The sequence below is a fragment of the Mustela erminea genome, chromosome 6 (assembly GCF_009829155.1).
Source record: "Mustela erminea isolate mMusErm1 chromosome 6, mMusErm1.Pri, whole genome shotgun sequence".
Classification (NCBI taxonomy): domain Eukaryota; kingdom Metazoa; phylum Chordata; class Mammalia; order Carnivora; family Mustelidae; genus Mustela; species Mustela erminea.
The window spans coordinates 73,615,372-73,640,096 of record NC_045619.1 but is presented as its reverse complement, the minus strand read 5'-3'; the positions used below and the strand labels follow the sequence as shown (position 1 = coordinate 73,640,096).

Sequence of the window (24,725 nt, the reverse complement as noted above, 5' to 3'; positions counted from 1 at the left end):
TTATTTCTAGAATCTGTTAAGATCTTTTCTGGTAAAGAATTCAAGGTAACAGATTTGTATACATGTATTTTAATCTATGCAACTGTTTATAGAAAACTAAAATCTATTATGTGCATATTTACCTTCCCTCCCAAAATACCTTCTTGTTGGTCATTTCAACTAATTTTTTAAAGTTGATAAAGTCACCATAAACTTTGGTTTAAAAGCTTGATACTTAGGGTGGCTCAGTCGGTGAAGCCTCTGACTCTCGGTTTCAGCTCAGGTCATGATCTCATGGTCTTGAGATCGAGCCCCCATGGGACTCTGTGCATGGAGACTCCGCATGGAGTCTGCTTGAGATTCTGTCTCTCCCCCCCGTAAAATAAGTCTTCTAAAAAAATAAAAGCTTAATGCTTAAAACCCACCTTTAAGCATTTTTTCTAATGTATTCAAGATACCATCTAATGTTCAAAATACCATCTTTAAATTACTCAACCTCTTTTTAAGCTTGCAGACCTTTACTCAAACAATGAAATAGTTCCAATGGAATAGTAAAGGGAGAAAAAGAAAAGACTACTACTCCTAGAACTGAGTTGTAATAAGGCTTACCAATCCTTTGCATATTGGGAATATGATTTTAAAATATTTTTTTTTTTACCTTGTCTCGTGATACTGCTGAAGGTAATTCTCTTGCTAGCCTGTTTCTCCTTTGTTCCTATAAAACACAACAAAACCAAACCAAAGTGTTTATCAGAGCATTGAAAGGGAAGCCTACTAAAAAATGTTCAGCTGAATTGAAAAGTGTGGAATAACTTACAGTATATCCTCTCACTGTTGGGACTCATGCCACAATTTTATTTTAAAACAAACAAGAAATCATTTAACCCAATGCTTCTCAATCTTTTTTTCTGCCCAACACACCTGAAGGATACAATACAACGTCAGTAACAGTGGCTCCTGTATGGGGGATTCTCAGTTGAGGGGCGATGGGCCAACATCTCTGCCTTTCCCACTGGAAGTCATTGATTTAAACTGTCCCCACATAAACATGTGCACAACCCTCCAGCACACCATGTGGAATCTTAAATGCACAGATGACAGAAAACTAATCCTTGAAAAAAATCGCTCTAACCTGCATACCTGTGTGTTAAATTCATAAAACTCCCACACACAAGACCCTATAAATACCTGTGGTGGAGGTCATCCTTTAAGGATGTTCATTTTCTTCATCCTAAACCATCTCCCAGAAATAAACGTGGTGAAAACAGTTCTTTCTGTAACCTAATTTAACAGACTGATTGACCGCCCACTCTTCTAATTTACCAGTACTATCAGGTAGCTCTGGTACAAAGCTTAAGAAATTCTTAAATTCAGGGGCGCCTGGGTGGCTCAGTGGGTTAAGCCGCTGCCTTCGGCTCAGGTCATGATCTCAGGGTCCTGGGATTGAGCCCCGCATCGGGCTCTCTGCTCAGCCGGGAGCCTGCTTCCTTCTCTCTCTCTCTGCCTGCCTCTCTGCCTGCTTGTGATCTCTCTCTGTCAAATAAATAAATAAAATCTTTTAAAAAAAAAAAATTCTAAATTCAAATCAACAGGCAGCGAACACCTACTGTTATCAAGCACCGTGACAGGGGCAAGAGGGACAACACAGAAAGATGGAGGTGTCCTGTCTTTCTCGCAGGCAGCGACAAAGACACAGGAAAGCATTTAGGTTAAAGTCAAAATTACTCCTAGGAAGAAACCATTTCATAAGCACTCTCAAACCTGCAAAAAAGATGTTAACAAAGCTTCTATGGTGATCTTTTATGCGTAAAGACTTTCTTTTTGACAGACACTTGGCTGATTTTCATCTTTTTCGTGAGGGAATCCAGTGATTTAAAAAAATGTATCATGATAAAAATATGTGGATTTCAACAATCTTCAGAATAATTAAAATGTACATTTTGAAGAGGGACACAAAGCAAAAGGCAGGAGACTTTTGCTCCTGCAAAAATTTTCTGAATTTCTCATCATAGAAATTCTCATCATAGTCTGTTACCAACCAGTTATAACCTTGGCTAGCCTGGACAATAGTCCTGGCTTATTTAACTTTGTTAACTGGACAGGTTACTAACTCTTTATAAGCCCTCAGTTTTGTAGTCTATAGTTACCATTACCAATCCTCAAAAAGTTGTTGTAAAGATTTAATGAGAATATCCAGATCAAGTTCTTTGTCATGGAATCGTTAAAAACAGACATACTCATTTGTCTAAGACAAAACCTTAGCAGAAATCATATCATAAATAACATTGTCAGTATTACAGAAAATTTGGTATATCAGTTTTCTCTTGAAGGTGGTTTCTATGTTCCAAGAACTAAACCCTTATTCTAAGATAGTGTATACACAATAATTTTTAACATAACTATTTTTTAGTGCACCTGCCAAGTGCTTGAAGTGCCCTACTCATGTAACACTGTTAAAGTGTCCTCATCTGTTTAACCAAAGGACTGAAGCTGATGACCCAGAGTCCCTTCCAATTCCCAAATTGCACATTTACAATATTCTCTCCACCCATATGCATAAAAAGAAATTTTATAAAGAAGGGAACTCTAAGGTCTTACTGGATTAAGGAGCAGCAAAAAAATTTATTGTTCCTGGATAGAAGTAGCTGAGAACAAAAACAGCATGTGGATAAACTGTTTTATCCACCAGCGTTGGCTCCATGTGAGATCTTATACAACTTCCAAAATTCACTTCAAATGCGTGAAAAAAGAGCCATGAAGTGTAGCCACTCTGGTTCAGGTGAAAATGTATTAATTTATGTAAATCTTGGAATGTTTCCTTCCCAGCTTTCAGAGCCAAATGGAAACAATTTAAAACACTCACTTAGTTTTCCACTCTTCAACCTGAATAAACTACAATAGTTACTGAAAGGGAGCATTCATTAAATCAGTGAATCCTAGACCCCTCTGAATTAGCTGTGTAAACAGAAAATTAGAATAATGCCACCAGGTGGTTTTGAGAATTAGATTTAACATAACATAATGCCTTCAGCATACATCCTGGGATGTAACCAGACAATAACATGGTCCCACATGTGTTTTACAGTTATGCCATGCTCTGTAAATTTGATACAACTGATTTACAACGGATTTTTTTCTCTCAAAAGTGATAATTCAAATGGTATTTACCTCTATATTATTGTTCATTAGCCCACAAGCATCAGCAAAGTCTGGATGTTTTGTGTTGATATAAGCCAATTCAATTGCCACTAAGTTATGGACCTAGAAAAAAATAAAATTAGGCTATATACAAAAACATGTTGACTTAATTCTACTTTAGGTAATGTAAAACTTTGTAAACAGTTCTAAAAAAGACAGTATGGGACACTGATGCCTAAGTCAATACTCAAAAAATATATTCCAACTGATGCATATTATGCTACAGAATAATTTGCTCTCTTTTGAATTATTTATATCTCAGCATCTAAGATTGCACTTCAAAAGGGGTTAGGAAGTAAGATAGTTAGAAGTACTTTTTTAGGGGGAAAAAAAATTCCTTGATGCAAATCTTAAGTTCCAAGGCTTTATGTAATTTTGCTATTAAAATCTCAGATCATCTGCTATTCCGTGTCAAAGTTTCAGTTCAGATTCAACAAGAAACATTTCATAATCAGATATAAAAGATGTTAACTTTATTTGAGTAAAGGACACATGTAAAGACCTGAGATAATGACTGATAAGCTTTAATTAGACACACATGGTTTAATTATACGTGGTTTGAAATCTTTTTTTTTTTTAATTATGTTGTTCGCGTATAACACCCAGTGCTCCATGCAATACATACCCTCCTTAATACCCATCACCAGGCTCACCCACCCTCCATCCCCTTTCCCCTCTGAAACCTTCAGTTTATTTCCCAGAGTCCATAGTCTCTCATGGTTCATCCCCCGCTCTGATCTCCCCTCCTTCATTTTTTCCCTTCTGATGTCCTCCATGCTATTCCTTATGTTCCACATGTAAGTGAAACCATAGGATAACTGTCTCTGTTTGACTTATTTCACTTATCATAATCCCCTCCAGTTCCATCCATGTTGATGCAAATGGTGGGTGTTCATCCTTTGTGATGGCTGAGTAATATTCCATCGTGTATATGGACATCTTCTTTACTCATTTGTCTGTTTAAGGGTATCTAGGCTCCTTCCACACTTTGGCTATTGGGGACACTGCTGCTATGAACACTGGGGCGCATATGGCCCTTCTTTCCACTACATCTGTATATTTGGGGTAAATACCTCGTAGTGCAATTTCTGAGTCATAGGGTAGCTCTATTTTTAACTTTTTGAGGAATCTCCACACTGTTTTCCAAAATGGCTGTACCAACTTGCATTCCCACTAACAGTATAAGAAGGTTCCCCTTTCTCCACAACCTCTCCCTCCACTTGTTTTCTGCCTTGTGAATTTTTGCCCTTCTAGCTGGTGTAAGGTGGTATCTCAATATGGTTTTGATCTAAATTTCCCTGATGACTAATGATGTTGAACATTTTTTCATGTATCTATTAGCCATCTGTATGTCTTCTTATGATACTTTATGTGGAAAACCCAAAAGACCCCACCCCCAAATTACTAGAACTTGTACAGAAATTCAGTAATGTGTTAGAATACAAAATCAATGTGCAGAAATCAGTTGCTTTCCTATACACTAACAATGTAACTGTAGAAAGAGAAATGGGGGAATCAATTGCATTTATAATAGAACCAAAAACTATAAGATACCTTGAAGTAAACCTAACCAAAGAAGTAAAGGATCTACACTCTAGAAACTACAGAACACTTATGAAAGAAATCAAAGAAGACACATAAAAATGGAAAAACATTCCTTGCTCATGAAGAATAAACATTGTTAAAATTTCTATACTACCCAGAGCAATCTATACTTTCAATGCCATCCTGCTCAAAATACCAATGGCATTTTTCAAAGTGCTAGAACAAACAATCCTAAAATTTGTATGAAACCAGAAAATTCCCTGAATCGCCAAGGAAATGCTGAAAAAGAAAAACAAAGCTGGGGGCATCACGTTGCCTGATTTCAAGCTATATTACAAACCTATGATCACCAAGACAGCATGGTACTGGCACAAAAACAGACACATAGACCAAAGGAACAGAACAGAGAACCCAGAAATGGACCCTCAGCTCTATGGTCAACTAATCTTCAACAAAGCAGGAAAAAATATCCAGTGGAAAAAAGTCTCTTCAATAAATGGTGCTGGGAAAATGAGACAGCTATATACAAAAGAATGAAACTCGACCATTCTCTTACACCATACACAAAGATAAACTCAAAATGTATGGAAGACCTCAATGTGAGGCAGGAATCCATCAAAATCCTATAAGAAAACATAAGCAGTGACCTCTTTGACATCGGCCACAGCGACTTCTTTCAAGACACGTCTCCAAAGGCAAGGGAAACAAAAGCAAAAATGACCTTTTGGGACTTCATCAAGATAAAAAGCTCTTGCAAAGCAAAGGAAACTGTCAACAAAACTAAGAGGCAACCCACTGAATGGGAGAAGATACTTGCAAATGACTCTACAGACAAAGGGCTGATATCCAAGATCTACAAAGAACTTCTCAAACTCGACCCCAAAAACAGTCAAGTCAAAAAATGGGCAGAATACTTGAACAGACACTTCTTCAAAGTGGTTTGAAATCCTAATGGGACAATAATCAAATGGAAAGTTGAAAATAATTTCTCTAGCACTGCAGAGATTAAACGAACTCCATATGTGCTGCCCTAACGAATCTCAGGTATCAGGAGAGTACGAAACAGTCAAGAACCAAGGTGAAAAACATCTATTCAAATGAAATTCCAGTGATTCCGTGCTATCACTAACTCTGATATCAGGCTTACTATATCCCTGCTCCTCTCAGCCTGGGGGTCACATTTGCTATAGGGAAACATCCAAGCAGCAGCGCTCACATTCTACACTTCCAGGAGTGGTTTTGTAGTCTTAGTAAACCTTAAACCTCCATTGAGGCTCACCACCTTCCTGAACCAAGGACCCAAATGCACTTTTAGTGACCAGAAAAGAAACAAAACAAAACACTCAGCCAACAGAGACATAAAGGCAATCTCTAATGCTTACCCCATGTTTTTTCAAATTTCAGCATTTTTACAGATAGCAGCAACCCACAAAATAGTAGCAAGCAACCATGATATTACAGTATTGGGTCCTCAAACCAGCAAACTAGAAATGGCCAAATGACCCCGATATACCAGAGTTAAAATAGCTTGCTATAAAGGCTCAGTATACTGGGGCTGGTGATAAAAACTAATTTTCCATTAGATCAGTGGTGCTATATAATAGAGCAAAGCTATTCACAATCCCCGACAATAACTCCATTCTCATGACAACCTGTGGCTGCAGGCTAACAATGATTAAAATATGAAGAAAAATGTACTGTACCTTGTGTCAGAATTACTTAAGTGTCCTTTGAAATAAGAATGAGGTTCAGTTCTTTATCTTCCTAATACACTGGGAAACAAGCCTAAACTCAAAATTACTGCTATTGCTGTACAAAAAAACTTCTTTAACAGTGGTTATAATGATGACTTGTGAAAATAACAGCTCACCATTTCATTTGTAACAGGCAACCGTTTACGAAGAAGGCAAGTCACTACTTCAACTATGGCATCATGAAGTTTAGGGAATCGCAACAACTCCTATATATGATGGAAGCAAAATAGAATAGACTGCTTTGTTTAAAGGAAAATTAAATAATCACTGAAATACTGAATTAGAATTTAAGCTACATTTAAGCATACTACTTCAAATCACTTTCCAATGAGGAAAATGCATATTTTAAGTTATTTTTAGCCCACCTTCCATGTTTCCTCCCACCATAAGAAACCAGCACTTCCTGTCTTGTACCACTCCAGCCGACACATGAGCCATCTCGCAGTTACCTGTGTACTGTAATTGCTACAGTGCTGAATGATCCTTTGCATTTCCTCATGAACCAGTTCCACACAACGCAGGCTGGGTTCTTCTAGACGTTTGATTTGCCGCTTGACCAGTAACTCAAATGAAACTTCAGGCACAAACAAAGCAGGACGAGGACCCTAGAAAAATTTCTGAGCTCTTATTACAGCTATACAAAATTTCAGTTCTTTCCTAGGTTAAAATAAATGATGTTTTTTGGTATTTTTCATGAAAAGTGCTTCCTAATATCAGGTACAAGAACAAAAATAAAATTCATTTTAAAAGACAGTGCTAATGGTTAAAAATTATAATAAACCTTTAACCTCTTTTTTAAAAAAATCTAAAAATTAAGTATACTCACAGTAGCATTTCTAATGGCAGTCAAAATGTCAATAGTGTTAAGGCCACCTAGTGGGTCAACAGATTCTAAAGTTCGCCCAAAAGTCTCATGGAAAATATAACATATCCTAGCACCACCGCATCTGAAAGGCAATGAAGTACAGGGTTTCCATTATTTACTAAAAAGGAAAGAAGCTACAAGTTAAAAGTCTTCCTATTAAGATTTTAAAGTCTTGTTTTCTGAGACAGTCTCAGTTAAATAATTACATTTAGATCATTTCCATGTGTTCTCAACTCCATTATGAACGAGTTTCTAATTTTTTTCTTTTAAAGAGTCATTCCACAAAAGGCATCTGTCAAATGTATATGTATGTGTTTGCGTGCAAAGACACACACACACACAGAGTAAATATTCTGTCAAAAAACACCAGTTTACTAGGAACTACTAAACATCTTTTCTCTGCCCTAGTTTTCTACGAGTACAAGATTTTTAAAAGACAATAAACAGTATCTTATTTATTTGTTTATTCAGAATTTACAGGAGAAATGGACAAACTTTTCCTTGTAGGAAGGGCCAGCCAGTAAATAGTTTAGGCTTTTCAGGGCATACAGTTTCTGTCAAAACGACTCCACTCTACCACTGAGCAAAAATGCAGCTATAGACAAAATACAAACAAATAAGCACAGCTGTGTTCCAATAAAACTTACACACACTAGAATATGGATTCTGTGTAATTTTAACATCATGAAATATTCTTTGAATTTTTTCCAACCATTTAAAAATGTAAAAATCCTTCTTAGCCAATGGGCTACATTTTGCTCCTGCTTTAAACAAATTAACTCTCTATTAAGCACTATACTTTCTTACAGTTGTCTAAGCAGAAGGTACAAGCCTACCATTATGCTAAGTGAAATAAGCTGGACACAAAAAGACAAATATTGTATGATTCCCCTCATATAAAATATCTAGAATTAGCCAATTCAGAGAGACAGAAAGTAAATTAGAGGTTACCAGGGACAGAAGGAGGAAGAAACAGAGAGATACTGCTTAATGGATACACAGTTTCTGTTGGAGTGATAAAAAAAAATTTAGAAATAGACACCATTTGATGATTGGACAATAGTGTGACTTTAATTGAATGCCATTAAATTATACTTAAAACGGATAAATTACCAGTCTGCCTCCAACCTTTCCCTTCTCCGAATAATCTTCCATAATGACTAGAATTATCCTTCTAAAATGGATACTCCTCTGACTGAAAGTGTTTTACTTCTATAGCAGGAAGTTCTCCAAAATCTGAAGATACTGGATTTTCCACAATCTTGTTCTTAGATGCCTTTGCTGCCTTACCTCCTGTTACATCCCATCACGATACATGCGATTCTCTACATACACCCTGTATTATTCTTTCCTGTACCAAAGCCTAAAACACCCTTCTACTTATTTCCTCTCTAAATTCTATTCAGAGCCCAACCTAAACACATCTTTAGCTATGGCACGCTCCCAGTCCTGAGAGAAATGTAAATTGGTCTCTCTCCAATGTTTTAAAGGCTTAAATGATTACACAGATTATTTGCTTTATTAACTACTTATAAAACTCCCCATAGGGCGCCTGGGTGGCTCAGTGGGTTAAAGCCTCTGCTTTCAGCTCAGGTCATGATCCCAGGGTCCTGGGATCGAGCCCCGCATCGGACTCTCTGCTCAGCGGAGAGTCGGCTTCCTCCTCTCTCTCTCTCTGCCTGCCTCTTTGTCTACTTGTGATCTCTGTCGGTCAAATAAATAAATAAAATCTTAAAAAAAAAAAAAAACCTCCCCATTTATGTTATAAGCACATTTCTGGAGACATAGTATTTAAAGAAAAATACTTGATTATACACCCGTTTGCCACATAATCGTGCCTTGTGTTACCTTGTTTTACCTTACCCACTAAGCTTTTTAAAGGTTCATCTTAATAATCTTTATTTCCCTCAATATGCCATATATATATGTATATATATTCTCACAGAACGTCTATCATTTTAAGCCAACTTATATATATATTTAAAAAAAGATCTTAAGTAGGATGTTTTGTACTATTGCGAGACCCTTTGTGATGGGTAATATGTTTGTTTGAGGTTTTGTTTTTAAAATGTAGCACTTGACTTTTTGCCAAGTTAAAAAAAAAAAATAAGTATTACTCCAGTTGCAAAAAATACATAAAATAACCAACCATTCACCAATGAGTTCAATACTGTCTTTATGGAGTTAACGCACATAAAAGGCCACCTGGGTCACACAAAAGTACATAGAATACTCACACAAGTGTATGTATAATTTCACAAGTGGTGAAACTGAATAAGCTCTGGGTTGTACCAATTCCATTTTCTTATTTTGTTACTGTACTACAGTTATGTAAAATGTCAACACTGGGGAAGATGGGGTGAAGGATTAACAGGACCTAGGAAGGTACATTTATTTGCAACTTCCTGGAAGTCTACAATTACTTCAAAATTAAAAGTTTTCTTTTTTAAGTGAGTTCAGAGAAATGAACATTTTTATATACTGCTAGTAGTACAACAATACAATCTACTAACAGTATGACAACAGTAAGAGACATTGAGGATGTTCTTTCCCTTTGACACAGTAATTCCATTCTAGGAATTTCACCTAAGGGTTTACTCCAATACATGCCCCCAAAATAGTCCATCACAACACTGTTTACATATGTGTATGAATAAAAATGATCTATCAGTAGTAGAGTACTGGTTTAAGAGAGTATATCTAAAAAGTAAAATGCCATGTAAATTTTTTTTTTTTTTAAGATTTTATTTATTTTTTTGACAGGGAGAGAGGTCACACGTAGGCAGAGAGGCAGGCAGAAAGAGGCGGAAGCAGGCTCCCTACTCAGCAGAGAGCCTGATGCAGGGCTTGATCCCAGAAATCTGAGATCATGAACTGAACTGAAGGCAGAGGCTTAATCCACTGAGCCACCCAGGCGCCCCAATGCCATGTAAATTTTTAAGATTGAATACAGAAATGTATAATTAATATTAGCTGTTTGTGACAAGTTGATTTGAAGATATAATTCCAAAATAGCATGACAGTATTTTGATCTGATTTTTGAAATACAGACATTTAAAATGTTTTACAGATGCTCAGAAAATGTCTAGGTTCATGCCAAAATTAACAGGGACTCTGGATAGTGGAATTAAGTAATTTTGTCCTTATATTCTTCTTATCTGCATTTTTTTTTCTTTCATGAAAAATTAAAGTGTGTCTGTTAAAGAAACAAACATTTAAAAAGTTAAATTACCAAGTATTTTTAAATGCTTATCAAAGTCTTGTTAAAAAAAAAAAACACCTGAAATTTTTACTGTGCTTTACCTGTTTACAAAGCATTTTCACACATACATCAGACATGATCCTATAATTTCTGCAAAATACTCTTCTGCAGATTATAAATCACAATCAGAGAATCTCAGAGTTAAAGTCACTGTTACAAAAGCTAAAGTAAGGGGTGCCTCGTTGGCTCAGTGGGTTAATAAGCCTCTGCCTTTGGCTCAGGTCATGATCGCAGGGTCCTGGGATTGAGCCCCACATCGGGCTCTCTGCTCAGTGGGGAGCCTGCTTCCCCTCCCCCGCCCACACCGCCCTGCCTGGCCTGCCTCTCTGCCTACTTGTGATCTCTCTGTCAAATAAATAAATAAAATCTTTTAAAAAAGAAAAAAAAAGCTGAAGTAACCCAGCAGATTTGGTCAGGTAACCAAATCCACAGAGAAATTTTTTACTTACAGTTCTGAAGTTTCAATATATTTTGCAGTTCCTTCAATAGTGTTACAATATTCTGTGGCGAATTTGGTAATAAGTTGGAGTAAAGTAGCACTTTTATCATCCACAGGTTCACCATAGCTATTTAGGAGAGACTGATACTGAGCAGCTAGAACATTTATTCTTGTTTTCAACTCTGGTAAGCAATCTCTGATGTGATGCATCAGTAACCTAATGAAAGGTTAGAAAAAAAGGATTTTAAAGTAAAACTATATTTTGAAGAACCAAACAAGTCAAATTTTTAAAATGCCAATAATGATAAAAGCTGTCAAATAATTTGTCCTGCCAGGAAATAATGCAATCTTAGGCTAGAAGTAAATACTTACTGAAAAAAAATGACATGAACAAAGACAACTTGATTAACACTTTTTAAACCTGCCTTCAACCCACCAAAATGTAGCATATGCTAGAGAACCAAATATAAATTGAAAAAATTTTGATTTCTGACTTATCTTTTACAATGAGTACTTAGCACAGTGAAAAATCAATCTTATTAAGATCTAAGTCCATCAGCCTTTAATTTATTTAGGGAATAAGATAAAAGTAAGAGAAAACAACTTTCATTTCAGTCATTTAAAAATTACCTAGAAAGGTTTTCCAGTTCTTCTACCATAAGTGGGTATTAAGGATTCAAGGTAAATACTTCAAATTCTTTTTATGAATAAGAACAGAAGATATCCATTTAAAATAAGAATTGTTTATCTGAAAATTATACATTTTAGTTTAGTTCCTGAAATTCCAAGTGGAAATTAAGTCATCTGCTATCTAGTTCTATTACCAAAAGTAAATTGACTGTCAAGAACTTCATAATTAAGGCATTTTAAAAATTCCCTTGAGCATTCCTAGAATACATAATTTAATGCCAACCACCCAAATTAAAAAGACATCTACATTTTAAGGACCTACTGTACAAGAAACAAAACCTCAAACTGTACACATAAGAATGTTATGAAAATATAAGGAACTAAAAAATCAGAGTTTTTGGACACCTACTGGCAAACCAAAAGGACCTCATTTTCCAAGAGGAAAAACGTTACCTGTTTAGAGTCCTAGCAAGATACTTTGTTCCATTTCTATTAGCCAGAGATGGGTATTTCTTTTGAAGAAATGCATATTCATCTCGGATTGAATCAGTTACACTCTTCTTATTGTTAATGTCCAGCTGGCTCCTAGGGTTGAAAAATAACAAACTGTTTAATTAAAAGTCAACTGTGTCCTCTGCATACCTTAGATGATGATGGTAGCACTGGACATTGTAGTAATGCCTGATATGGACTGTGTTATATAATTCTTGTAATAATTCTATGCAGTAGGTATTGGCCCATTTTACAGCAAAGGATGCAAGGCTCAGGGACATTAACTGACCCAGGGTTACATGTTAAGCACTTCCACCAAGAGGCAATCTTTGACTTGTAATACCTGAATAGTTTATGCCTCACTGGTACCATTAACTACGGTCAAAAGCAGTACTCTGAAGTAACAGGGATAGACAAGTAAAAAAAAAGTATGACTATGACTACCAGCTGTGTATTTTACCCATACACAGACAACTAATTTCTACCAAAAATAATTACTTAAAGAGCAGTCATTTACAAATTCAACAGTTTTATACCATGAAAAAAGAGTAGAGGATTAAAAAAACCTGAAGTACGGGTGACGTAGGACATATGAATAAAGCAGACACTGTAAAGGGTCTTTGGTATCACTTAGTAAAAACATTTTCATTTAGCAAAGGCCTGAGACCCAGGTGTCATTTTAATCAATGTTATATAGCTAGTTTATGGACAAAGTATGAGTAGAACCCAGATCTCCTATTAATTTCAGTGCTTCCTACTTTATAGGCTTTCGACTAAGAGAGATCTTATTTGAAATCTGCTCACCATGTGACTTTGGTAGATGTATAACTTGAGTCTTCTGATTATAAAATAAATATCAATTCCTACCTCACAGAGATGTTGTAAAGGTTCAAACTGCTCACAGGAGAGGGTCTAACGCATAGACACTCAATAGTAGTTTCCTTTCCATAATTATTGACACCAGCTATTTATAATTAGGACCTTTAATAAAATTTCTCCAAGTCACATCCTGGCAATTACGATGGATCACTAATGCCAGAGGTGTTAAATGAATTTATTAAAATCCTTCCACCATATTAACAAACTTTTTCTTAATCATGTGAAAATTAAATACATTTTTCTTTCCTATCCAGTTCACTCCTCGTGTATAACATAATAGGCAGAAATTTTTCAAGCCTGGCTATTAAATTTTCATCCCATTTTATGGACTGCTTACTTTAAAAACACTTTCCATTACAAATGCCCACAGGAAGGCTTTAGTGAATCTCTTTTCTTCCTTTACAGCAATGAATTCCTAGCAATACCAAGATTACAGTAAAAGGGGAAAAGAAGGATATCACATTTTAAAATGCTTTTAAAAATTCAGATTTGCTTTAAAATGGGAATGCTGCAATTCTTATTCTATTCTTGATTTCTAACCTGTTAACTACTCCAATTATTCCAAGTTTGACTGGTATAACTCTTCCCATCAATACATCCATGGCATCAGTACCCGCATCCATAAGGTCAAGTTTAGTGATTACAGCTAAGGTTCTGCGACCTGGTAAATGAAAAAAAAAAGAAAATGATCCACTAAATAAAGCTATTAGGTATTAATAAAGAAAAATCCTCATCTATAATCTCTCCTTAACATTACCTCTCATCATTTTAGTAATGCTTTTCTAACCTTTGCTGACAAATACTTTCTAGAAGCTAATTTTAGGGGCACCTGGGTGGCTCAGTTGTTAAGTGTCTGCCTTTAGCTCAGGTCATGATCCCAGGGTTCTGGGATCAAGCCCCGCATCAGGGTCCCTGCTTGTTGGGAAGCCTGCTTCTCCCTCTGCCTGCCACTCCCCCTGCTTGTGTTCCCTCTCTTGCTGTGTCTGTGAAATAAATAAAAATAAAAAAGATAAATAAATAAATAAACAAATAAATACTAATTTTAGGGACACCTGGGTGGCTCAGTCAAGTCATGATCTCAGGGTCATGAGATCAAGCCCCTTGTCAAGACTCCAGGCTCAGTGGGGAGTCTGCTTGTCCCTCTCCTCCATCTTCCTGCTCCCTTCCTCCCTCCCTCCCACCTCTCAAATACATAAATAAAATCTTTAAAAAGAAAGAAAAAAAAAAGGGTTACATGCTCTATTGACTGAGCCAGCCAGGTGCCCCTAGGGCTTATCTTTTAATCTAAAATGATGTGAGATAAAAATTTCTTAAAAACTTGAAATTAAAAAAAAAAACTTTAAAAAGTTACTGTTATGGTTATTTTAATTAGCAGTTTTAGCATTAACTTTTCCTACCAAATTTTTATTTCAAAGCAGGAAAAAAGAAACATGACACAGCTCCCAGCTCACAGAACCATCAAATACTCAGGGAAAAAAAAAAAAGCTACTGTATGGGGCAAAGCCACATTTATCAGCAGCAATAAGAACTACTCACCTACAAGCTGCCATTTTATATATACTAAGAGATGCACACCACAGCATGAGTCAAATCCCATAAACTGATCCATAGTATGAACTAAATTGGGATTTATGAACATAATCCTTGGGGTTATGAATGCTTCATAAAAGGAGTTTACCTTTATTTCTAAGAATTCCCTCTGCCTTGTCTAAATGTTTCTTTCCTATCTCTGCAGAACATAGATACCATAATTTTCTACTATACCATAATAATCTACAATGATTACCTTTTATGATAGTTATTCTTAGAAGTCAGCCATCCAAAATCTAAATCATTTTATTTATATAAAACAAACCCTCTTTGCAAAACCTGTTATAATGTTAAAATCATTAGGCAACTATTACAAATATGGACATTATATAAAGTGTTTTTGCCTTGACTATACAGGAACTAACCCATTAAAACTTTATTTTCCATCAGAATTTCTACTTGTAATTATAAGCAAAACAGGAACACATTATTTTTTAAATCTGTATTAATAGCTAGAAAAATTACTTTTAAAAATAAATATTTCTTTCTTGAGGGTAGATTTACCACTGTTAACCAACCATCTCATCATTCAATATTAACATCTGTCCTTACCATCTGGATCTACCTCTCTTGAAATCTTAAGTGCCTCTGATGTTGCCATATCTGTATTAGCAGCAGTGACAGCAAGGATGATGGAATTTGGATTACTGATGAACCGAAGAATGAGCTCTCTGATTTGAAGCTCAATATCCTTAGGTTGATCACCTACAGGCACCTAAACCAAACAGAGATGAGCAAGGAGCTAATAATAAAAACCAACTGAGCTTCCCCCACCCCCATTTAATCTATAGAATAGAGGTATTACCCCATTCACAGATAGTTAAAATGAAGAAAGAATATACACTGAAAAAATTAAATTAAAAAAGAGTACACTAGTACTAGTGGAATATATGAATTTAGAGTTATGTGAAAGTCGCAAAATGTACCTCTTGCAAATATCAAGTTTACCATGTAAAGGACTGGTCAATGATAACTATATAGAGACAAAATTCATTTGTTCATTCAATTAACAAGTATTTATTGGCAGCCTACTATATTTCAGGCACTGTTCTACATCAGATATGTCACAGTAGTGATTAAAAAAAGACTGAAACTCCTGTCTTCACAGAATTTATATTTTAGTGATGAGAAGTAGACAATAAGCAAATAAATATATATATAGTATCCAGATGATGGTTGAACTGTAGAAAAAAATTAAGCAGAACAAGAAGCTAGGGAATGATTAGAAAAGATTATACTTTTAAATAAATAGGATTATGTTTTTAAATAGAGTAAAGAGGGAAGAAGTCACTCAGATAATGACATTCAAGAGAATGAGCAGACGGGGGAACCTGCTTCTCCCTCTGCCTGCTGCTCCCTCTGCTTGTGTTTGTTTTCTCTCTGACAAATAAATTAATAAAATATTCTTTAAAAATAAAATAATTTTAAAAAAGAGAATGAGCAGGAACTGAAGCCAGTAAGGGAGAGGTACACACAGATATCTGGAGGAAGAATATTCCAGCAGAATGAACAGTAAGGGCTGAAAACTAGAGCAGAAGGAGTTAGAAGAACAGGGATACTTTCACTTTTAAGAACTTAAGCTTTGGGGCGTCTGGGTGCCTCAGTGGGTTAAAGCCTCGGCCTTCGGCTCAGGTCATGATCCCAGGGTCCTGGGATGGAGCCCTACATCAGGCTCTCTGCTCAGCAGGGAGCCTGCTTCCTCCTCTCTCTCTGCCTGCCTCTCTGCCTACTTGTGATCTCTGCCTGTCAAATAAATTTAAAATCTTAAAAAAAAAAAAAAAGAACTTAAGCTTTTACTGTGAATGAAATGAAAAACCATTGGCGAGATTTTGAGCAAAGGAATGACACAATCTAATTTTCACCTTAATAGCATCATTCTGGCGGCTTACTTAACAGATTATGAGGAAGACCTATTAGGAGGTTACTGCAGTAATCAGGCTGACAGGGTAGTGGCTAGATCAGGATAGTAGCTATAAATTTTTAAGATATAATGGAGTTCTGTATATATTTTAAATATAAGAAGAGCCGAAAGAAGGATCTTCTGAGAAAGTAGGGTGTGGAATAAAAAGTGTCAAGGATGACTACAAACTTTCTGGCTAAGCAACTAATAGGAAAGACTTGTCAATTATTGAAGTAGGGGAGACTACAGAGTGATGGAGTAAGGTTGAGGGACAGGTCAACAATTTAGCATAAGACACGTCAGTTTGAAATGCCTATTAGACACTTCAGTATACATGTCAAATAGACAGTTGGATATATGAGTCTGGAGATGTCTACATGCTGTCAGCAAACAGACACTCATGTATTTAAAGCCATAGTTTGAATGAAATCATCAAGAGGGGTTAAGTGTACCCAACTGACAAGAGGTCTAAAAACAGCTCTGAGGCACTCACTCTGGAGAAAATGGGAGGAAAGAAACCAGCAAAAGAGAGAGAAGGAATGGCCAGTGAGACTGGAGAGAAACCTGGTATCCTGGAAGCCAAGTAAAGAAAGTGTTTCAAGGAGAAGGGAATGGAGCTAATAGACCAAGTTGACTGGGGAAAAAAGAAAGCTGACTATTCTCATATGAGGTCAAGCAAAAACCACCACAACTGAAAACAAACATGACCAAATGCACAATGAGTAACAACTAATCTTTACCTTGGTCATTCCTGGCAAATCCACAAGTGTCAGATTGACAACATTGGGTGAAAAAATCTTAAGATGAATTGGCTCAGGGCTTACTCCCTAAAAATAAGTTTTAAAATACCATGTTAAAAGCACATTAAAATTTAGGTGAAATATAAATGCTAAAGTACACCACATTTCAAGTAGACAGACACTAGAAGTTTTTACATATGAATTAAACCATAAACATTTCAGTAATCAAAACCTGATGAAACACAAGACAGACAGCCGCATAGCAGGTGATAATTTTATCCAATTCTATCATTAATACACAAAATTTATTTCCCCTGCATTACTTCACATGCTTTTCTCTTGATTCTAAACAGACACAACTTCTTAAATATGTTTAACAGACTTAGTGCTTAACAAAAAGAAAACTACATCATTATCCAAATTTCCGACATTCTGGAGTAGACAGTGAGGCATGGGATAACAAGTTATCCAAATCAACCTGGCTCCTAATCTTTGAATATGAAGTAGCAAAAGTGTGTATTTTAAGAGATTCCCTGAAAAATTTATCCATATCTTAGATCTCTGAATTCAAGTAGAGAGAATCTGGATAGTGAGAGATACCTCTATTTTCTCTCCAGACTGAGATTATTATCCAGATCACCTTCTCTTCACCACTGGCCCTCTACAAGTTTTAAAGCTGAGCCAGCTATAAGTAAAAAGGCACACAGAAAATATACATAACTTCTCTTTGCACGTGCCCTGCCCTTCTTTATCCTTGAAAACGTCATCTCATCTTACCTACACCTTGAATCTTCTTTCATTAACCCAGTGAAAATTCTAATTTCCCAGAAGGCTTTTTTAGAACATCTTTTACTCTGAGTTCTATTAGATTACTCTGAACTACTTTTCTATTTCAAATACACCAATGTTCCAAAGTCATATGCTTATACTCAGCATACCTACTCAGGTATGTGTACTTCTCAGGTATTCCCTTTCATGTCCAATACAAAGCTTTGTTCAAATGCCTTTAAAATTCCAATCTCACCAATATTTTAAATCTTTCAGGGCTTTATGTTAGGCATAGGAATTCATTTAGATATTTATACATATAAAATTACTTACATAAGATCAAAGTATCATTTACTTCATTACAAACATGACTTAGGAAAGGAGAGACTTTTCACAGATTTGGGGGTAAGGGACTTCTCATCTTTTGGACACTGTGGGTAAGAAAACCTGCTAGGTAAGTATATCACATCCCCACCATAAATTAAACATCTAATTGGTATATAGACTCAATCCTTCATGACATTCAGTTTAGTGTAACTAAAACTTTCCCTTCTGAAAGCAAAGTAGTGGAGGTAGTCACATCCACTCTAAATTCTAGCCCTATGTAAAATTTCTATTTTATTATATGTGCTGCCAAAGCAAGCACTGTAAAATTCCTAAATTCAGTAAATTCATGGGAATGCAGGAAAGAATTCAGACTGGTATTATGATTAACAACATCTCCAAAGTCAAGATTATCCCCAATACAATTACAGGACTAAGGACAATATAATCTAGTCCCTTACACTTTTTCTGCTTCTTCTATACAACATATTACTAGAAATTCAAGAAAGTATGGTAGCAGCAGCAGCAACTTGAAGGTTACCAGTTTAATAATGAATAAAGCTTAGTTGGTCAAAGAGATAAATATCCTGACTAGGCATAAAGAACTGATATGGCTCCCAAAATGCCTTTTTGTCAGGACAACCTCTCCAGCACAGCATCTGGGAGATAAAAGGGCTCAATGAATATTTGTTGAATATTAATATTGGGCTAGGGCCCACTTGTGGGATTAAATGGCCTCTGGATAATACAAGAATGGAGGTTTAAAAAAAATTTTTAAGGAAGGGAACAGAGAGAAAGTTAGCAAGAATAAACCAGGAGAGAAGAGAGAAGCATTTACAGGAAGCAGTGACAGTGCCTGGTGTCAAGATTAATGGCATATTGAATACCTAATCTAGTTTAAATTCTCACAGTATTAGAAAACAGGAAAACAATTCAGTAGTTAATGTTAGTTTTTAATTTCACTGAAAAAAACCTCTCTCTGCTTTCCTAAGTGAATCTAGCCTTACTCAGGTAAGAAAGAGAGCTCTTCAAAATCTCAGAAGTTATATAATCCCTCTTGAGTTAGAGTACAGTCTATCAGAAGAAGATAACTTATTGTAGCAGTATTAAATAGAAAAATTATACAAGTGGTATATATATCATAAGATTAAGAATAAACATCTAAATGAAATATCTTATAGTATATATAAGCTCTAAGAAACAAATGGGATTTTAAGTAAGGTTTTTACATATTTGTGAAAACCTCCATTAGTTTCAAATACCAGGACTAGGAATTTACAATGCTCATCATACATTATATACAGAATACTCTCAATGAGGGGCACCTGGGTGGCTTAGTCATTAAGCATCTGCCTTCAGCTCAGGTCAGGATCCCAGGATCCTGGGATCGAGCCCCGCATCAGGCTCCCTGCTCAGCGGGTGGAAGGCTGTTTTTCCCTCTCCCACTCCCCCTGCTTGTATTCCCTCTCTCGCTGTGTCTCTGTCAAATAAATAAATAAAATCTTAAAAAAAACGAACAAAAAAGAAGAATCTCAATGATATATTTACTGACATTTATATGTTCCAACTCTAAAAGATGCCTACCTTATTATTTCCTGAAATCCTTTCTGTTTCATTTTCAATTTCTTGTCGAATTTCATCAAAATCCGTGTAAAGCTAGAAATTATTGAAACAAAAAGCACAACACTCATAGCAAGCTCAACAGTTTTTAAGCGAGGGGTTAATAAATTTCAAAGAAGTCTATGAGTCTGCTTCAGAGAATTAGTAAATTCTAACATAAACACATATTTTCTGAGCCAAGGAGTTTTATATGAGTTTTTCAAAGCTGCCTGATCCCACAAAAGTTAATTTCCAAATTACAATAAAGCTCAACTTAATGTGTTTTCCAAATAAAGTGCTATGGTTAGAAATGTTACTAAGGGAAAATTTACTTTACAAGGAGCAGTGGCTTCAAGGTAATATACCACACCACCAATGATAAGGAACTAAATTACCAAGTACTTGTAAATTTTTCAAAAATGTTTTTTCTTCATAATATTCTTGTGTGATCAATTACCTTATTTTTGGTGTGAAGAAATTTACCCCATTCTTCTGCTTCAACCCCTGAAAAAGAAAAACTCCATTTATTGGAAACTATGGGAACTACTTTTTTATCTCAGGAGTTCAAAAAGGCAACATAATTATCACTTGTTTCTATTTTGCCACTGACAAGCAGTATTTTAAGATCTACTAAATTGTACTTTCATATTTTAAAAACTGTATCCTGTATTTCAAGCAGTGACTATTTTCAGTTACTCACAGGTCTTCCTTTTGAAATCTAGATCCTACAAATAAAATTGTTCACTTCATATTTTGTATGTAACTATATCATAGCAAAAGTATATGCTTTGTTTTTAAGTATCTTACACATAAGCAGTTAATATGATGAAAGTAACTCAAGCAAATGGCTAAAAGAAAAACTAAATCCTACTGAGTAATGCGAAAAACACACATAATAGGTTTACACACATAAGGTCAAAGTTTGTAATATGTGAATGAAATAGCTATTAAATCCACTTTTTTAAAATTTGGTTTCCTACTGGCTACCTGTAAGTTACAACTTGGTATTCCTTTAAAGAGCTCCGTCAGTAGTGCATTCTGTGATTCATATGCATTTTCAAAGGTAAATGTCCCCCCCTTGGAAGTGAACGTTAGAAAGAAATGAAATGAGTGTGTGTTGGGAAGGACGGTGGGACAGACGACTCTAGCATAACTATTGTAGAGATGCTACTCTCCATGAAGTTTTCCAGTAATAGGTCTGTTCTTCCTGCACTTGCTGAAAAAAAAGGAAAATATATTCACTGTAGGCCCTGTTTCAAGTGGTCTAAATCTTGGCGAGCAAGTTTTATTCTAGTTTTCTCAGAGAAACTAGACGTGTTTAATTGTACAAAGCTAACCTAACTGCCTTCCCTAAGCACAGTTATTTTGCTTTCACCAAATTTAGAGTTTTAAATGTCTTAATGAGTTTATGAATAATGCATTATCAGCCACTGAAATCAAAATAAAAATGACTAAAAGATTTTCAAATAAATATTGAAGAAAAACTTATTTCTTTGGTGGAAATAAGGCAAATAAAACTGGATCCTTTTTGCAAGTAAAATGCTCACCTACTTGAAGCTTAGTACCTTCTTCCAAGAAGTCTCATTGGAGGACAGGAGTAATCTAGGTGAACAGAACTCACAGAGGCAAGTACTACATACCAAAGGGGTGCTTTTAATTTACCTTATCATATACAAGAGGCCTGGCTTAACAAGCATGTTCTTAAAAATAAAAATAAAATAAATTACATTCACCACCAAAAAAAGCCTGTATTCTGATGCAATGCCAAGAGGTAACAAGAACCACCTGCAATCAATGTAGATAGGCAAATAAAAATGGAAGAAAAATAATGCACACAGCCTGTAAGAGTACATAAGCACACATGCAGGCATACTAGAAAAAGAAGGGTCAAAAACAAATGGATAAAGGAAACCTTTAGAAAGGTGTCTTGAGTTTTTCCATGTAGCAGGGTCTGTAGTTAAAGAGAAACAGTACAGAATGAGAAGTTTAGTGCTTATCCCTAATATTTTAAACCTTTTTAAAAAATCAAATGTGCAGAAACCTGAACACATTTCAAATGCACAGAGCATTCAATTATTCAAACTTTACAACTGTAATCCCACTATTATTAATTATTATTAAAGGGATGTAGAGATTTTAAGTGATATAAATGAAGCATACTATGTGTCATAACTTACTGTTATTTTCCATTACAACTAATTGTGTTACCTCTGGTTTCTAGTTCTAACACAACTGGATTAAAATTAATTCACTCTTCAAAAATTTGCCTTAAATATTTGATATACTTGCTATCTATGACTATGAGAGAAGATAAATGGCCTGGTACAAAAAAAGCTACAAAGCATACCCAATGCATCTTTCAACACCTCGAAAGTAAATATATACAAGCATTTACCCTATTCACAAAGATTGAGCTATGTAAGGGATTATTATGTTCTTTGAAATATATACTGGATTTAAAAGAACACAAACAATTTTGGTCTTTAATCAGCATGCTACTTCTGGATTTTGCCTAAAAAGAAATCTGAGGAGAGCTTGATTTATTTCTTAAAATATATGAAAGATAATCATCTTACTCTAAAACAGCATGAGTATGTTTTGTAAGACTTTTTTCAGAAAATTCTTTTACATTGGCAATAGGGGGTGCAAGCTAAGAAATTCAATAGACTGACACCTCAATTATCCTATCTGGTTGGCAGAATGAAGGACTCAACATAGAATAAAATTTCCTGATAACTAAATTATGCTTATTAAACATTAAAATACTTTATTTTATTCAGTTTTGATGGAGCTGTATCTAAAATGGGTTATACTACTCCATGTCATCCTAAAACACACTGCTCTTAAACAAACCTATTATTGATAATGTAGGCCTCTCTCATATAGCAAAGCCCTCTGAGGCTATAAATCTCTATACAAAATGATTAGAGACTGATTTTTTCTTTTTTGAATTTTCCATCTGGTTATGTTTTCCTCCCTCTCTCCCCTCTGGTTATCAGACTGGAGGAAGTTCATACTCTTGTGGCTAACTGTTTATCTGCTTCATTGTTTCTGATTTTCTCTGGGTTACAATGATTTATGATAAGGTAGACTGTTCATACTGAGGATAAAGAGACTCTGGTGAGACACTAAGGAACTATGCTAGTTATTAATAGGACATATGAAATTTAATACTCAAAACTTATTTAATCTATTTTGTGTTCTGGGTAGCTGAGTTGTCATTTTAAATGAGGTTTTACGTTTTATGTAAAATATAAGCACTAAGCTTTGAAAATATATATAGAGAGGTTAAGATATGCAGATTTGCTGACCACCACCAAGAAAAGACACATCCAACAAAATACAGTGAACATACAAGCAGAGATACTGAGGAACTGACACTTCTGTAGCTGAAATGTACACCCTTTTCTCAAAACACTGCCCAGCTCTGCCAACAGTTTCTGAAAGGCATGATATCTATCATCTGCCCTTTTCATGGTGACTGAAAAAATAAAAAGTTAAAAGAAAGAGACCTAATTAACGCCATATGGTTCCTTAAAGTTTAAGGTATTTGGTTGATGTGAAGACATAACTTAGTGGGAATGAAATTTTAAGTGTTATTCTATATGTATAAAGCTGAAATGAACCATAGGTTACTACAAAACGACTAAGTTCAAGGCTCTAAATTTCAATAATACAGAAATATTACAGAAATGCAAAGTGATAAATAATACATCAAGACACTAACTAATATAATTAAGAGGCTCTTACATGTCCTCTGGCAATTTATCCAAAAATATTACTTGTTAACACCTACAACTTCATTAACCTGCTTCAGTGATTAACTTTCTACATCACAATAGGGTTTTTTTTACTTCCTTAAAAAAAAAAAAAAATCAGGGGCGCCTGGGTGGCTCAGTAGGTTAAGCCGCTGCCTTCGGCTCAGGTCATGATCTCAGGGTCCTGGGATCGAGTCCCGCATCGGGCTCTCTGCTCAGCAGGGAGCCTGCTTCCTCCTCTCTCTCTCTCTCTGCCTGCCTCTCTGCCTACTTGTGATTTCTCTGTCAAATAAATAAATAAAATATTAAAAAAAAAAAATCAGGCTATCATCACCAACGCTCCTATAAAAATGGAAAAATAAAATACAAATTAAAGTAACTTCAATTTCATCAATACTATCATCCCTTCTTAGATCAGAATCTAAGAAATAGAATGAAAGTGCATTGTAAACAGATCTCTGCAGAAAAGCAACAAACATGGTACACTACTGCAAATGTATTCATTAGAGCATTTTATAGTTTTATAAATAAGACAGAAAGTCTGAGCTACAAACTGAAGAAGATAAAATATATTATTTGCAACAAACATTCCAACCTCACTAATATAAATAGGACATATTCTTAATAAGCAATTTAATATCCATTTATAGACCTAGCATTTCTCAAAATATTTTCAGTTTAACCAAAGAAGGACTGCAATAAAGGACAGTGTATATTTTCCTATCTTAATAATCCACATTTACTATTGCAGGAATGGGTGGATCTGAAAAATCAGAATAGTATGTGCTATGCAGGCAAGGCTTGGCAAGAGAAAGATTGCAAAAAAAAAATAAAATAAAATAACCAAACTCTTTCTAAAAATAATATTTTATTAGCTTAAAGGGCAAAAGATTCAAAATTAGCAAGTACATGGTAAGACCAGAAAAGGGAAGGTGAGATAACACTGTTATACTGAAAAGCAAAGTCATTTTAATTGTATTTAAAAATCTCTGAACTAAAACCT

The 24,725-nt window shown here is 35.3% G+C and overlaps 1 protein-coding gene across 8 annotated transcripts in view; it reads right to left on the bottom strand.

Annotated features, from left to right (window-relative positions):
• The window catches only part of DNM1L (dynamin 1 like), a 48,611-nt gene that overhangs the window by 4,489 nt on the left and 19,397 nt on the right, over positions 1–24,725 (bottom strand). For 4 of the 8 annotated variants that reach the window (XM_032349963.1, XM_032349964.1, XM_032349960.1 and 1 more), the window contains exons 3-15: positions 21,877–21,915; positions 20,422–20,468; positions 19,950–20,021; positions 17,274–17,360; positions 15,186–15,348; positions 13,584–13,704; positions 12,126–12,257; positions 11,053–11,259; positions 7,303–7,423; positions 6,926–7,081; positions 6,593–6,682; positions 3,148–3,240; positions 638–694 (exon numbers count right to left, since the gene is read on the bottom strand). In XM_032349963.1, coding sequence (XP_032205854.1) covers positions 638–694; positions 3,148–3,240; positions 6,593–6,682; positions 6,926–7,081; positions 7,303–7,423; positions 11,053–11,259; positions 12,126–12,257; positions 13,584–13,704; positions 15,186–15,348; positions 17,274–17,360; positions 19,950–20,021; positions 20,422–20,468; positions 21,877–21,915 — 1,385 coding nt within the window. The remainder of the gene's footprint in view (positions 1–637; positions 695–3,147; positions 3,241–6,592; positions 6,683–6,925; positions 7,082–7,302; positions 7,424–11,052; positions 11,260–12,125; positions 12,258–13,583; positions 13,705–15,185; positions 15,349–17,273; positions 17,361–19,949; positions 20,022–20,421; positions 20,469–21,876; positions 21,916–24,725) is intronic. The other 4 variants (XM_032349965.1, XM_032349958.1, XM_032349959.1 and 1 more) reach the window with 1 other exon arrangement.